The sequence below is a fragment of the Egretta garzetta genome, unplaced genomic scaffold (genome assembly GCF_000687185.1).
Source record: "Egretta garzetta isolate BGI_Z169 unplaced genomic scaffold, ASM68718v1 scaffold297, whole genome shotgun sequence".
Lineage (NCBI taxonomy): Eukaryota > Metazoa > Chordata > Aves > Pelecaniformes > Ardeidae > Egretta > Egretta garzetta.
Genome location: NW_009260410.1, coordinates 4,865,267 through 4,881,601, shown reverse-complemented (window position 1 = coordinate 4,881,601; position 16,335 = coordinate 4,865,267). Strand labels below are relative to the sequence as shown.

Below are 16,335 nucleotides of genomic sequence, written 5' to 3'. Positions count from 1 at the left end.
CCTATTCTGAAAGGACACTTAAAGCTCTAATGTGAGGAAAAGCCACTATCCCAGTGAAGTAATTGAGATGTGAGTTGGCTTGCTTTTTAGAGAAAGAACCTGATTTTAAAATAATTATTATATTGTGTAAAGATACACACTGAGCAATTTGTTCTCATGCTGACTTCAGATGCGACTCATATTACTTAACCTGGCAACAGAAGTTAATTGAGTTCAAGGGAGGACGAAGCCTCCTGAGAGTAGTCCAAGCTGACAGATCCTACATAATTGCCCTAACTACTACCTCTGCTGCCTGCTGACCTTAAGTTAGAGGTTCCTGTTTGCCCTTACGGAAGTACTACCTGCCCCCAACTACAAAGAGCAAGATTGTGGCTCAATGCTCTTCTGACCGTGTCTCTCTTCTTAGGGACAGTCAACTGCCAATTTGTGTTTGAAACTGAAGCCTTATCTAGAACAAAGCACTCAAAAAGAGACAGATCTGTATAACTAAACCAGCGTGGACTACAGCTGCATGTGCTTCCCTCGGTACACAAGAGCCTACAAAACTTGAAGTGGGAAGGCATTTGTGAAATACAAGAGGGCAAAGAGAAGCCTAAAGTTAACTACTTGGGTGTAAGGCTGAACAGTCACAGAGTCTATAGGATTTGCTATTTCTAGTAGCAAAGGGATGTAAAAGACAAAGGAATGCTTCATTAACAAAGAGGCTGTCTTACTTGTAAGAACAGACAGAGGCAGAGAAGGCGTTTTCAGGAATTTAGGTTTCAGCATAAAGCAGAGTTAATGAAGGAGGGACATTATCAGTAAGTTTGGCCGCATATTGTTAGGTTTAGTTTCCTGACATAATACAGCAGAGTTTACTCTTGCAAACTATATGCAGTAAGGTATGTCCTTGAGAAATTACTCACCTCTATTCTGCAGGGTTTTACATTTAAAGTCATATTCATCTTGCATATCCTCTAGTGTCTTGATGTCTTGTTCCACATCCTATAAAGCACAAATGAGGGTGGCTGCAACTGTTCAATGCTTTCGTGTAATGCAAGACTACTGATGATTAGGAACTGCCCGGTGCCAGCCCTTTACAGAGAAGTGCAGTTTTGTAGCAATGCCTTTTCCTGGAACTCACTAACAGGAAATATCCCTAGACTTAGTTGCCTTCTATTCACTCTCCCTCCCTCTTCTCAGCCAACTAAAATCTGTTAATTATAAAATATGGAAAAGCCCTCATTGTCTACCCATATAAGTTCACAGGTTTTAGGAGAATCTAGGCTACAGTGGAAAAAATTGGAACAGCACACAGCATTTTAAACAAACTCAAATTCTTAGGTATTGCTTGGAGAAAAGCTTTCTGTTGTGACAGTATTTGTTAAGACAATAAACGTTTATATGCTAAATAAAAATCTATCTTCTGGTTAACAACAAATTGGTCAGTATATGATTTCTTAATTTTTTTCCTCAGTTGCTAGTATTTCAGATGGGTAAAATGTTTTTATTGCTGAAACTTAGGAACAAAACATTTTATCTTGCTAAACCAGTCAAATACCAATCTCTACTATGGTGCTACTGACAAATAATTATTTCCTGTTTTCAGACAATCACTGGTTATAGACTTGAAAACCAAACCATTAGTTATTTTTATTTGTCATTTTAGAAAGTCTTGTATACTGAAAGCTTTTCAACATCTGTGAATCAACAAACACTACTTTAAATAGTTATACTTACTATAACACTGTTTTTTACAGCCTTAACTTTCACATCAAGCTCCTTCTGTTTGTCCAGCATCCCAATCACAGTGTTCTGTATGCTCCCAACTTCCATCTGAGGGAAGCAAGCAGAACAACAGAAGTCAAACTAGAGTGACCTATGATAGCAAAGTTTTTTCATGAATGTAAGTTGGTGGCTTTTGTTGACAAACAACCTGATGAAGCATGACTTGTTCTGATAAATCATACTAAGGTTTTATAATCAAAAATTGAGTTCAGCTGAATTTGCAAGAAATAAGGACTAAAAATGCCCGTTGTGTGGTGGTTCTGCATTTTTTTCATCATAGCAATAGAAAGCTATAAGCATATTCTGTTTTTTACTCTCCGCACAAATCCATTCTTTTGTTTGCTTAGCTTCTGAATGTATTTCACGAAAGCAACTACCCTGAAGGCTGGATGATGTCTACATCAAATATTAGGTTCATCCATACAGGATATGGGGAGAAATGGGCTAAGAGCAGGAATAAGATAGGTCTGTGTACAGGCAAATGGGGTAACTTGGTATGAAACTTCTTTCCTAGAGGGCATTCATGAATATTTTCGATCTCTGTATAGTTTCTTTGAGAGCTGACCTCAGTATCATTCAGGAAGTTTACTGCATGACATCACTCAGGGAGAGTTGCCATAATTTGAAAACCAGGATTTTTCATTCCACACATTAACAGTACCACTGGTGTTAGAACCTTGTTGTTCTGCCAACATGGGACAGTCAGGTATGCATTGGTGCTCTGATTAATGCTTCCACTTAAGCTAAGGTAATCCAAAGTATTTTGGTAAACTATCAAAGGTCCTCCGTCACAGACTTAAGTCAGACTATTAAGGTAATCTGAGCGTACCCTAACATTGGGGTTCTCTTTTGGTTTTTATGATGCTTATAATTGTGCTTGCTCTACATTTTATCTTGTCAGCTTTGGGAAATGAGAACACTTACCAGAAAGCAAAGGTAGGGCACGGTGTTGTACCTAGTGCTAACAGTATGTACAGGAGGACTTATTTCCCTTTTTGATTCACCCAAATATATCACATGCTGGAAAGGCAGTTGTGAGTGCTTTCTCATGAGCTAGAACAGAAACTGAACAGCTGTGGCTGCAGCTACAAGGGCTCTGTCAGAGTCACATTCTTAGAGGAGCTGCTTTTGGACACAGTTGCATTAGGCCCCTTGTTGAATGCCTATGCCTGAGTGCTCTTCCCACTCCACCAACAAGCACTCAAAAACTTGCCCTAAAGGGAAGTATTTCAGTATCAGAACTTAACGTGCTTGGTCAGTCATCACTTTGTTACACAAGTAGATTACATCTAGCTATATAGTTTGCATGCCTTTCCCAACTGCAGAATTTTTTTATTACAAAACAGTTCTCCTTGCAAAGAAAAAAACCCAAAAAGATGAAAAATCAGAGAACAGATGAGGAAAGGGAAGAATACTGCATTTCCTATGGTTCAGGAGAAAGGAATAGGCTTCATTTAAAACCAAAAATAAAGAAATACTTGGAGATAACTGGGAAAGAGAATGATGCATCATTTTCCCAGAGAGACAGTCCAGAGATGCATCAAAGCTCAGCTGCTTAGTACAGAGTAAATCCAGGACTAAAATGCAGCAGAAAAAAGCTAAAATCTTGCTGGACAATAAAGCAAGCATTAATTATTAAATTGTAATAAAATCTGATGAGCACATCAGGCTATACTACAGAACATAAAAAAAAAGCACAGCTTTTACATCACTCAAGGAATAAAAACTATTTCCTGGCCATTTCCCCTCCAAATGCTTCTTACAGCAAAAACAAGCCACATTGTCTAGCTGATATGTATCAGTGTTCACTCTTGATTAAAGACAGAAGAAGCATATTGTTCGGCAGAGATAGGATAGCCTGTTTCCTCTTTCAGTCTTCTTCTACTCTTTCAGTCCCAAATAACAGGAAAAGGTAGCTATGACTGCAGTAGACATTCCAAGACTGTTACCTGATTTGACAACTGAGCACTGTTCAGTATTTTCCTCTCTTCTCTCAGACAGCTGTGGATGATCATTGCCATGTGTATTGGGTCTTCTTGAAAGTTATCCTGGCATTAGAGACAGTCTATTGTTAAAGTTCATACCCATAACTCCTTGTCATTCAGTAAACCAACTGGCAAAAAAATTAGCAGGTGACTCTGCGTGAGCCTTGGGGCATGCATTGGTCATAGCATGCTTGAAGACTACAGGGAGTGGGACAGCTGCAACCATCTCAAAGAATGAGTTTCTATTTTAGTTCATTAGTGTACGAAGAGATGGGACTTGGCATAAAAGAAGAGGAAAGGGTCAGAGACATTACTGGGACAAGTGAGATACTACCTTACAGTCCTAGAGAGAGCTCATACCCTCTCTCTTGAGCCACCCTCCTGCACATTTGAAGTATAGCTGCCGTTTTTGAAGGGTGGTTGTCCTAGTTTGACAGGTACAGTGCTTGCTCAGTGATGTAAAGGAGATATGTTAGCTGCCATTTATGAACACACAGTCAAGGCTGGACACAAATTCAACCTTACTGTTTTACATGCGTATGAAGTTGAAACATGCTCTGGATTGAGCAGGGTGGTGCTGCCCTAGGGGGTCGCTGGGCTGTACCAGCCCTCTTGACTGGTATCTCATTGCTGATCTTCCATTGCTTGGTTATGTTCTCTCCTCCTCAGAAAGCAAGTCCCTTAGTCACTGATGTATGGTGAGAAAAAGCTAGCTGTGTGGGAAATAGGCTGTGGAGAAGGTGACTCTATGGAAGATGCTCTGCCATAGAGCCCTAGAGGGAGGACGGGAGGACCGACTAATGAAGGTAATTAAGTTCACTAAGGATATGTTCTGCACTGCCACTTGCCACCAATTGCTTTGGCCCTTTTCTTTGTCAGTATAATACAATGCACAGAAGTGCTGTCTAACGACCAGTCCTTTACTATTAACTGTACTTCTGCAGTTACATGGAAAGGATTTCTTCCCGTGTTTCTTTATGCATTGCAGCTTTTTAGTACATTGAGGAAACCAGCTGGGGAAGGGATGGGGTAAATGAAACTACATGTGAGTAAGCGCTCCAAATACATTACAGTAAACATGTTACAAACTTCAAGTTTCCTTTTCCTGGAGTTCTTAAGAAACTGTACTGGTAATGAAACTGCAACTTTCTAACTGTAGACAATTAAAACAAAAAATAGGATAACATTTGAATTCTGGCTTTTAAATTAGGATTCTCACACATTCTCTGCAAAAATCCCTAGCAGAAGTTTGCTTAGAGGCATCCAATTGCACTACTGAAGCAATTCAAGCAAATGTATAGGCATGTAACTCAGGCATACCTGAAGATTACGTTTGCTTTTCCTTATGTTGTGTTGCAGCAAAAAGTTGTTTTCTATCAAGAATCTACTAAATTGATCATCAAGCTGTGACAGCAGGTCATGGAATAACACCGTAGCAAAAGATACGTTGTTGGCCGCGTGTTCCCTAGAATAATTTAAGGCATGCTTGTGTTAAATACATTTTCAATACAGCATTCAAGAAATGCATCCAGGAGTACTTTATTTTTAATCCCCAACTCTAGTTGTAGTATATGCAAGCAGTAAGAATTACCTTCAAACATAAGCCAGTTTCATTCTCTCAACTTTGACTTTCCTTGATACAGAAATGTTGTTTCCCTCTGTATTATTCTTGCCACATTCTGTGCAAACCCATTTACTCATTCCATTCACATAAAGAAGCTAAAAGTGAACCTGGTGCACGTTGTACCACTCTTCTAAAAGAAGACACTCCAGAGAAATCTTGGCAAAAGTTCAAAGTCTGTCAACAGTGGGAGACTGAACTTCCAAGGTAGTAACTGATCAGTCTTAAAACGGCCGCTTGTGTTACAGACCAACCAAGGGAAATATGAGATAGTACGCTTGTTACTCTAGGTGTCAGGCCCCTCTAGAAAGCCCTGAAGAGGGGCAGAAACACAGGCCATAGCACCCACACAGCTACTGAAGCATCCTACCAGTAAAGGTTCACCTAGAAGCTTGCTTCCCCAGTATTCTTCTGCTGCCTGTAACTGCACGTATGACACCGTTGCTTATTGCACAACCTGAACGCCAATTTCTATGCTTACCAGTCCTGGTTTTCCAGCCACTGTGCCAGGTACTGCCTGATCTCCATAGGAAAGCTGTCATCATACAGCTGGTGAACTTGCTCCAAAAACTTGGAATCAAGTTGCTGTAGCTGATACCACTGAGTCATCCTGAGGAGGGGTGGGAAAATAATCAGTGTAAACGTTTAAGTACTATTTGGACTGAACTGGTGAGATGTAACTCATTGGAAGTTTTCATGACCATTGGCAATATTGGGGGAGTAGGAAGGAAAAGTGTTTCCAGCAAACAAAACCATTTTATTTTTAGCTGTGTGACAGCTTTAGAAAGCTAATCATTAAAACTGAATACAGCTGCTTCTGTGCTTCTTTTAATAAAAAAAATTTGCAAATTAAGACAGTGCACTACTTCATGAAGAATAACTCAAAGCTAAATCGCGCTTCTCTATGAAGACTTGTTTTTTTTTTTTTTTTCTTTGAACGCCTTTTCACAGTATTTAGGGTACTGGTAGTGCTACCACTCTTTTTCTTAGTAGAGATATGGGAATGAGGACCTGTGTGTTTAATACCTGTACTCTGCAGGATCACGGTCCTGTATGTGGAGTTTCACCTCTTCCTGGTGCAGATGTACTCCCCATGACTAAGAGTGTGAGTGGAATTTCAAAGAAACCTCTACAGGCCCCTTTTCAGGTGCTGTTTGTGTTGCCACTTGCCTGCTCTGAAAATGGACTAGATCTCAAGTTACTTTAAATGGAGAAGTATTGCAAAGATGTTTTTTTCTACTTGCATGCTTTAGCTCCCATGACCAAATTTTCAGGCTAAATTCAAGTAATCGATGCAGCAGACACAGGTTGCTTAAAATGAACCAATATGACAGACAGAAGCTATGCTGTACAGTAACACTTCTATGATAGAGTGGCCCGATAAACCCTCCCTTGCTCCCTTTGTCTCCTGCCAAATCCCATTAGTGTTTGTATGCCCGTTCTCTTGGCTGCCAAGCGGCACACGCTATGTGTGAGAAGCCAATGAGAGTTAAAAATGCTATTACGCTTAAAGTGAGGGCTTTGAGCATTTTTATGTGCATGGGATTCAATTACAGGTAACACAGCATTTTGAGTACATTGTAGTGGCACCAAGGCCAACAGTTAAACATGACATGTGTGAGAGAAGCTGGAAGAAGTTGTCAAAATACTAAATTTGTCAAAATACTAAATATAAAATACAGTTAGGCTGGTTTTGGGGGGGGTGTGTTGGTGTTCTTTTTTCCCTAGTGCTTAAGTGAAGATGTACTCCAATCTTCCTGCATCTTAAAGCAACCAGAAACTACTTGGTAGTAGCGGCAGAGAACTATCCACAGAGCTGGTTACAGAGCAGTATGGTAACACAGCAAATGTAGTCCTTGGGGCTGCAACCAGGGAAATGCTGAAAAAGTGGGAAATTAGCACCTTTTGTGGAAAAAGCATTAGAGAGACCGGTACCGGGATACAGGGCTCAGCCTGCTCTTGACAAACGGACAAGCGAAGTGGCGTAGGATGGAAAACCCATTTTGCTGTTCTGCCTTCCCTTGGGTAAGGGCAATAGGACGGCAAGTGTGTACGCATCCCTGGAGAAGAGAGGCCTTAGCTGCAGGGGCGTCCTCCGCCGTTAAGCTCCGTCTCTTTTCCTGCCTGCACCCTACCTACGTTTAACCCCGCCGCCTCCCAACAATTCCATTCTTCGTGTCGCTCCCGGCTGATCGCCGCCAACCCACGCCGAGGCAGTTCGGGAGCAAAGGGCGGGGAACAGCCATCCCTGCCGCCGGGGAGCCTCGCACGGCTCACTGCGGCCGGACGGGCCCGCGGGGCGGACGGCGCTCCCCGGTGCCGCGTCCTGGATTTCCCCGCCCCCTTCTCGCCGCGGCCGTTGACGACCGTTAGCCGACGACCGTTAGCCCCCGACCGCGCGCGCCGCTCGCACTTACACGTGAGACGAGGCTGCGCTCCGGATCCGCGCCGCGACCCTCGCCTGCTCCGAGAAATACCCGCACAGCCGCGGGGCGGGGGGGGGCTCGCCGCGGGGCCAATCAGAGCCCAGTCCACGCGGCCTCGGCCAATGGACGCGCGGCGGCGCCGGGCTGCCCCGCCCACAGTGCTTTCCCTTCCGCGTAGGGGAGGGGGGAGAGTTCCCCGGCCGCCGCTCCCCCCTCCGCTGCCGGGGCCGCCGGGCACCCCGAGGGGCTGCGTTGGGTGCCTGCGGCCGGCCGCCCCTAGTAACCGCCCAGGGCTTGCAGGCAGAAGCACCGCGCGTATAACGTAGAGCGTTAGGAGCAGGCTGCCCAGCAGCGCGGCGATGCTGGCACCAGCCGGCGCAGCAGAAGCGGGGTGAGCGCCGTCCCCGAGGACAGGCCTCCGCGCCTGGCGCGGCTGGGCAGCGTGAGAAGTCTGGAATCGGGCGAGGGGGCGTGCAGCCGCCGCCGGGGGCTAAAGCACGTTTAAGAAGCAGGGTCCGTGAGCAGCTGCAACAGGTGGAAGAGGAGGCCGGGCTGCTGCCCGGGAGGCAGGGGATGGGTTACGGTGCCCGCCCCCCCCCCGCCCCCCCCAGGAAGCGGGGTGACCCTGTCAGGAACGGGGGCTGTTAGGAGATGACAGCCGTTGCCCTGGGAGGACAGATACTGAAGTGTAAAGCTGAGCGGGCGACCTCCAGGCAGCAGCCAAGGAGGGCGAGCTAGCCGGCGGGGGGCCAGTCCGAGGAGGCAGTGGGTTCACTTGCAACGGGCATTCCCCTTATCCCCGGAGGTGCAGCTCCCGATGCCGTTGGCGCCATTCCCCCCGCCCTTGCAAGCCAGCTGCCGCCTCTCGGGTAAGGTTTTGGGAGCCTTTCCCAGCGGCCGGCCCGACGGTCCCCGGCTGGCTCTGGGAGCCGGGCCTCGCCTAGGGCGGCGGGAGGGGGAGCGGCCAGGCGGGAACAGCCGCACCACGTGACTTCGGGGAAAGGCCCGGCTGAGGGGAAGGCGAAAGCGAAAGCTGGGGCGGCCGGGCACGCCCCCCCCGCCCCCCCGCGCCTTCTGCGGGGCTGGCGTGCACCCTCTGCGAGCGGGGTGGTCGGCCTCGGAGGCCAGAGGGGCCGCTTCGGGCCCGGCCCGGCCCTCCCTACCTAGGCAAAAGCGGCTTTTTTATCGGTCACGACTTACGGGGGTTCAAAGCAGTTCTCAACTGTAAGCAATGGAAAGCGACGTGCTTTTCACCCTTGCAGTAAGACAATCTCCCGGTTTTCAACTCCTGTTGGTGAAATAGCCAGTGTAGTGTGAAAAACTGTGGACTATAATATTGTTTATTAAGATGTATGTTAAGCCCAACAAGGATGGTATGAATCGTGGTTTAATCATTCTCCCTGGTTAACTACACTGTTGTCAACCAGTGCCGGACCTCTAATATTGTTGATGCTCATTCTAACCTTTGGGCTTTGCATCTTGAATGGAGTGATTAGATTAGAGGCGGCCCATTTAATGCTGTTAAAAAGGCGATACGAACACCTAGAGGATGATAAAACCAGTAAGGGAGAGACTCTAATTCTCTCCCTAGCCCAAGAGACTGTCCAGCTTGAAGAACCAAATGGTAAAAACTAAAAGGGGGGGAGGTCCCCCCTTACTCCTTGTGTTTTTGTTACATCCTTTGTTTAAAGTCACTGTTATGCAAAATTCCTGAGACCACTTTCTGATACATTGATAAATTACAAATTCCTGAGTGGCGACATCCTGCTAAGTAGACAAGCATGAATCCTTCCTGCCTCAGGCGGGGCCAACATGGCCAGATAAGGAAAGAAACTGATTTACAACGTGAAGGGAGACTGTGACCTTTATCCTCACGACCACCAGAACGATACCAGAATATGCCACGTAGACCAGGGACTACTAAACTATAAAGAGAGACTGTTTGAACTGCTCCGTACGGCAGTTGGCGGAGCAGAGACTCCCCTGTCGTCCAGCGCTGCTTTTGCTCATATTCTACTTGCTATAATTAATAAAATTTTAATTGGATTATGATCCATTGTAGTCTCAATTTATAACAGTAGTGTTAGGCTGCCCCTGGAAAGTCATAGCAGGGGCATAGAAATCTGCGAAGGCAGCCATTGTCTCAACTGTCTGCATTGCATGGGTGGAAGAAAGGCGTGCAAGTGCATTAAAGGGTTGTACAAATACAGTTGCAATTGTTAGTTTACGATCTGTTACTCAGATTTCTGTCAAAGTTCCAGAAACTTCAAGAATACTTACAAACTGCAGGTGGCTGAGAGTTTTAAGCGTTCCTGGCATTTTGTCAGTTGAGAAATTTCTTCCCACGGAGTATCTTTTGATAAATAGGTTTCCTCTTACTTCATATCATCTTTCTCTCAACAGCCTGATTTGCTAGGACACTGTATTGCTACTTGCCACGCAAGGTCTTGTTTGTTCTTGTCTTGTGTATGAAGTGGCAACAAAGACTAGAAGAATTAAAGTCCAGGCTTTGGTGCAGGTCTCCGGAATACTTGGATCCTTTTTGGTATCCTTTGTATCCTTCTCTCTACTCAGATGGAGGAGACGGTTCTTAGTCCGTGGAAGAAACAAGCATGTAGAAGGTCTGCGGGGTAAGCTTCGTGGCATGAAATGCTACCAAGTAGTGGATATAAATGTGGCTATAAATAAAAGCTATAGCAGAAGGTAACTGACAGTTTTTGCATTTGTTTAATTAAAATCATTACGGTGACATGGCAAGACACAAAGCACAGAACAATTTACGTGATTTCTTTTTTCCCCTGTTATTTTTGACTTTGATGCTGCAAAGCACAGTGAAAGCACAAGCACAGTTAGTGAAAGTACCTAAAAGCAGACGTTTTGTTTCTTCTGGCAGTATCTGAGGCATCCCTTTTGGAGTGTTTTTCTACCCCTCCGCCCCCATCATTTTACTAGAGAACCCTGTTCTTACAGCAGCATAAGGAGAAAATCCTCACTTTTTTTATGGAAGGAGGCTTGGGCTGTATACACTTATCTTCTAGAAAATGACTCCAATGTTCCTTTAAAGCAGCAAACTAATTAAAAGTCACATGCCTTTCAATTAAACATTAATCCTATCACTTGCAAAATCTGTTGTAAAACAACAGTGGAAACTGTGATGCCAAAACCCGACCCACAATGCTATTCAGTAACACCAAATACATTGTGTTCAAGTAAAGATTTAAGAGTCTTGAAGAGATGCATTGCGTGGGGAACAGGAAGGAAGGAGAGAGAAGACTGATTCACGTGTCGTGTCTGGACCTTTTTTACAGTACTTCTCATGAAGGTTAGATGGTCAAAAGCATAGGCTACCCCCAATTTTGTTTGTATTAAGGTTGTGAGAATAGGTTAGAATGAAAAGCCATGCAGTAACTGATGCGAGGTGAAGTTAATGTTCGCTGCTTTAGAAGTCTGTGTTACTGCTTGTAGTTCAGACTCGAGATCAATAAAAAGATGGCAAGACTCCTTGTTGTACCTTGAAAAAATTCCATAAAAGTCCAGGTATCCAGGTTTAAGCCAAAATTTGTTTTTATTCATACTGAGCATATAAATTACAGATGTTACCAAACTATATACACAATTCCTCTTGTTCTGGAAAATTATTTATACATGATGCTTTCAGAAAGAAAATTACTTCTATCTGCAGCTTGCTTTGAATCACTCAGATTAATGAAGAGAGACATGTTCATTCATTTAAAATCTATTCCCATGTTTCACAGAAGTATTTCAGTACTCTCCTTCCGTTCACTTAGTTTCAACTGACATCAATAGTATGTGTGAAAGGAGTAAGTAAAAAAGGAGAAACGAAAGTAAAATCCAGGTCTCACTGATGGAAGGAGGTTATGTTTTCATGCTAGATGTCTAATTTGTACCTACTCAAGAAGAGTGCAAGGTGCAAAAGCTCAAGTGTTTGTGTGTATTTTAAGAAATTTGCATGCTTTAACCATATATTCTGCAGACAAGAATTAAGTCTTGAATGAGCCTGCATACATGAAATGCAGTGGCCTTGGAATTGCCTGTTTATTATTCTATTAACAGAGTTTTTAGGGATAACAATGGGGGGAAAAAAAACAACAACAAAATCAAACAACCCAAACCCAGCACTAGACAGTGCCTGAAAGAAAAAAAAGAGTAGTATTTTAAACAGGCAGTTTACCAATTATATAAAAGCTAGTTATTCTGCTTATTAAACAAGTCTCTGACAGGCATGTAATATCCTGTCATATAGCACAAATTGCCCAGTGGCCAGCAAATGCTGCAGCTCTTCAGTAACTATTTTTAAAAACCGTGCTTCCCAGTCCCCATTTATCAGATAGCATCCAAACTCTGTCAGATCAGCATTTTTTCTTTGTAGACTTTCTGATAGTATTTGCTGTAGTATCTGAGTGCTTCATGCACAAATAGATTTACTTCCACAACTATTTGGTGAGAGGGGGGCATTTTCCTAACCCTCTCTTCCAATGGCAAAATAGAGATAGCCTTTTTGACACCACAAGCTCTGTCTCCATTCCCTTTCTGGACCTCCCTTCTCTTGCCAGCCCTGCCTTCTTCCTTCCATAACTTCTGCTCTGGTGGCCGATAAAAATCTATGCTGAAGGTAGCTCATCTTTGGAAAAAAGTAAACCCTGGACACCTATGAGACATTTGAACTCAGGGGGGTGAGAATCTTTGCTTTAGAATAGAAGCTAAACCAATGACAAAATGACGATTAAACAGAAACTATTGAACAAGTAGATCCTAATTTCCCCAAACACATTAATGTCTTCAGTTATCCTTATATGCTATATCCTTTAGTTATCCTTACATGCTGTTTTCAGAAGCAAAATATTTTGTTCTTATACTTGTGTTTACAGCAATTTTATGGCCGTTGATTCTGAAAGTAAAATTTATCGCTGCTGGACCCTACTGAAGTCAAACAACCTCCAAGCCAGAAAAGAATTGGCCTTTTATCAGTGAGGACAGCAATTCTGACTTGCAGGAGGCTGTTTGTAATCCTGAGGGAGAAGAATCTTGGTTTACATAGTATTGATAACTGAGAGAGGCCCAAGAATAACATCATAATGATTTCCAGGAAATGCTGATTTACAAAGATGAAAAAAATATTTACTGCATCTTTAAGCCATCCAGTGTTCACACGATTACTGATTTTTCCAGTATGTGAACTTCAGTCAGTTGAGTAAGGAGAACTCAGCTAGAAGAAAAGAAGGAAAAGATTAGTCTCACGGCAGTTACAGCTGTGTTCATGCAAAACCAGCTGCAGATGAAACCTTCTCTGGCTCAAGGTAACTGCAGTGTCATTTTGACAATCTAATGCAAACCGGTAAGGATCTGAGGATCCTGTTTCTAGTTCTTTACAAAATATAGGAAAGCTTATTAGAAAATACTGTGGGCAACAAACAGTTGCAATAAAAATGATATATATTTTTATATTAACTCTTGTGGTTCTTGCAGCCTATGGATATGTATAGCAGGGTTCTTACTGGAGTCTTTGTTTTCCCAATGGGTAGGGGAATCTGGAGAGGTGGGAAATAGAAGGGAATTTAGCAAAACTGCAGAAAGTATAACTTGCTAAGACCGAGTTACTGAGATGTAGGATATTTTTCCCTGCTGCAGATTGCACTCTCGTTTCCTGCATCTCACGTGGTGCTTTTTATTGACATCTCATGGAGGAAAAGCGTTGCTTTAAGAACGCAGATTGTCTGCTTACTGTACCTAGCCGGCTCTTCCCAGGGTAGATCATGTTGTGTGAATTTGGGATGATAAAGAAAAAGCCTCACTTTCCTCATTCCCATTTAGCAAGGTAAATAGAATGGGAAAATGAAGGATTTCTTTAAAAATCTTCCAAAACTATTTTCTCCCCTAATTTCTAGCAGGACTTGAAAACATTTCTAGCAAGAGCCTCCAGAAATCCACCTACCATCTAGCAGCACTGAACAACTTTTCTAGTACCCTTAAAAACTGCAGCATGATTGTGTTTGACTCTCCCAATTTATCACCAGACGCATGCTTTTTGTGCATTATGACCTGAAGAGATGGCAGCTGGTTTGGAGCTCTGGACAGAGCTGGTTTGAGAATTACTGTTCATCCTAAAAGTAACCAAAAGTGTTTGCAGCCTGATGATAAGCAAAAGTGAAGCCAACTTTTCGCTGCCGAAACTTTGGGAAATGAAAATGCATACGTAGTTTGCATTTTGGAGGGTCAGAGCTGTTTTCATATGTGTAACCCAAACAACAAATGAGCGGGGACATGTCTCAGATTGGGTGTGGTAGGTTTTAATCAGCATTTTCATTCAAGCCAGTATTTCAGTTTTAGCTGAAGGACTAGTTTGTCATGAGCACTATCAGAGGAAAAGGTGAGGAAGCAAAACAAGGTATTTTGCTCTTGAGCAGATCTTCAGCTTCTTGTATATTAAAGAGCTCCTCTATTTGTATTTAAAGTTTAACTATGCTTCTAATCATTGACAGTCAGGATTCTAATTTAGTTTTGTTCTGTTTGTGGGTGAGGAGGAGTGTTTGCAGGGAGGCATTTGAAGGGGAGTTGACAGGCTTTTAAATACGTAACTGAAGATCATAAATCATTGAACATACAGAAAACTAGGAGCTAGTATTAAAGAAGGATGTTTTCTTTTAACGCTGTTAAAGCCAAACCACTGCTGTGTTTTCTGGTAGAAGTCTGCTGGACAAATCCCCAGTGGGTAAACATCAGTGCTCTAAGTACTCTAAGCCATGATGATTCAGAACATAATTTCTAGTCAGTAAGTAAAAGAGGAAAATATTTTTAATAGGATATTGGTACAGTGTTTCCCCAGTCTTTCTATATATTTAGTGAATATTAGTTTTATTTGCTAAAAATGTTTTAATTGACTTTTTAATTTCTCACTTTGGTACCTCGTGTAGAAACTTGCAGCACTGAAAAATTGTGCAAGTTTGCCAAACCGGAAATTTTTATGTTCCTTGTGCAGCTTCCCTGAGCAAGTCAAGTCCTTTGTGCTATCTACAGAACTTGTCTAATTGTTACGTATTTGTCAGTGTAAAGGTTTTGTTTGTGCAAGGACTCTGGGATCTTTCCATTATGACATTCTGACACGCTGGCCAGTGAACCATGACAATTTCATACAACACAGTGCTTCCAAGTATGCTTACAGCATCTTGTCCCATTTAGAATAGGAAATGTCTGCACCGTTGTTTCAGAATGTAATAGAGCAAGTGATGAAAGAGCTGTAATTTTTTCATAATTGTACAAGCAGCCTTTTTATAACCAACATCTGTTGTACATGTCCTGATTGCTTAGTATTAACTTAGGAATGAAGAAATTTACAACATACGGCAGTTTCGATCACTGTGGGACTCAGGTGTTCTCTCAGCACAGCATAAACACTTGGAGACATTGGAAGAAGATCTGATGGAGAATGTGGATCTGTAGAATCATTTAAGCTTAAAAAAAAAAAAAACCACAAAAATAATCTTAAAAGCAACCTAAATCCCTCTAACTTGATGCACAGCAGTGGAGTAGGGTGAATGCTGATTAAGTTAGTTAAGCCTGTACTCGGCTTGGTGGTGGCTCTGTAAGCACATGCCATTAACCTGGTATATGTTTAAAAATGTAGGATAGAAAGAGAATAAACCTCACTCTGTAATGTTAGCTGCTGGAGAGAAAAAGGACACAGTGAAAGATGAGTAGATCAGAGTACCGTAATGTCTGCATCCAATTTTTACAAATGTTTTACCACATGGGTAGAAAAACACTGTAGAAGTGAAGTTCTTTACTTCCCTTTCTTGTCTTTAGCAGTCCTTAGCCAAATGAAAATAGGCAACGTGTTGCTATCCCAAACTATTTGAATGGGGGAAGGGAGGCAGGGAAAACTTTGAAACAGTATGTAAATTTAATAAAAATAACATTTTAAGTGTAATACATTTTTAAGGGTACTTACATTTTGGAGACTGGGATAAATACGGAAGGAACATAACCTTTGCCTCCTCCATCTGAGGGCTTTGAGACTAAAAATCAATATTAGAGAAATTAACCATTGCCTAGTAATTTTATTATTTATTTGAAATTTATTATCTGCTTTAAATGCTGCAGACTGTAATATGTTAAAAAAGAAATGTCCCTGTTTATGCTTAAAAAAGCAGCCATAAAAATGAGGGGAATTCCTGAGATTAGTCTTTGAGTTCAGGTCTTAGTCACATAATTGGCTGTGCTTCCTCGATATGAATTGCCATCCCACAATATAATACAGCAACTGATGAAAGAGATCTCGTTAGGGCTTCAAAAGCCAATATACTGTAACTCTACAAGCTTGGTACTTCTGAGCCTCTAGATTTCAGTTCTGCAAGCGTTTGCATGGAGCTCTATCTCTACAGGTACAGCTTCAGCAATGTCTTTTGCATGAAATTAAGCATATACATAAGTTTTTAGAGGATTGGAACATTAGGCAAAGTTCACTGAATTGAAATGAAGAGGAAAAATACTTGTAGCCTCCAAATATTTTTGAGTCGTG

General features: G+C 42.6%; 3 protein-coding genes across 4 annotated transcripts in view; 1 reads left to right on the top strand and 2 right to left on the bottom strand.

The window, feature by feature from the left end:
* The window catches only part of STAT1 (signal transducer and activator of transcription 1), a 27,246-nt gene extending 19,352 nt beyond the window's left edge, over window positions 1-7,894 (bottom strand). The window contains exons 1-6 of the mRNA XM_009643594.2: window positions 7,791-7,894; window positions 5,855-5,983; window positions 5,073-5,217; window positions 3,717-3,815; window positions 1,720-1,815; window positions 906-984 (exon numbers count right to left, since the gene is read on the bottom strand). Of these exons, the coding sequence (XP_009641889.1) occupies window positions 906-984; window positions 1,720-1,815; window positions 3,717-3,815; window positions 5,073-5,217; window positions 5,855-5,982 (547 nt within the window). The 5' untranslated portion in view covers window position 5,983; window positions 7,791-7,894. The remainder of the gene's footprint in view (window positions 1-905; window positions 985-1,719; window positions 1,816-3,716; window positions 3,816-5,072; window positions 5,218-5,854; window positions 5,984-7,790) is intronic.
* Window positions 7,895-12,954: 5,060 nt separating this feature from the next.
* The window catches only part of STAT4 (signal transducer and activator of transcription 4), a 39,110-nt gene continuing 35,729 nt past the window's right edge, over window positions 12,955-16,335 (bottom strand). The window contains exons 21-23 of the mRNA XM_009643593.2: window positions 15,766-15,832; window positions 15,160-15,268; window positions 12,955-13,026 (exon numbers count right to left, since the gene is read on the bottom strand). Of these exons, the coding sequence (XP_009641888.1) occupies window positions 13,000-13,026; window positions 15,160-15,268; window positions 15,766-15,832 (203 nt within the window). The 3' untranslated portion in view covers window positions 12,955-12,999. The remainder of the gene's footprint in view (window positions 13,027-15,159; window positions 15,269-15,765; window positions 15,833-16,335) is intronic.
* MYO1B (myosin IB) overlaps window positions 13,014-16,335 on the top strand; it is a 194,520-nt gene continuing 191,198 nt past the window's right edge. For both annotated transcript variants that reach the window (XM_009643591.2, XM_035899045.1), the window contains exon 1: window positions 13,014-13,117. The gene's annotated coding sequence lies outside the window, so the exon portion shown is untranslated. The remainder of the gene's footprint in view (window positions 13,118-16,335) is intronic.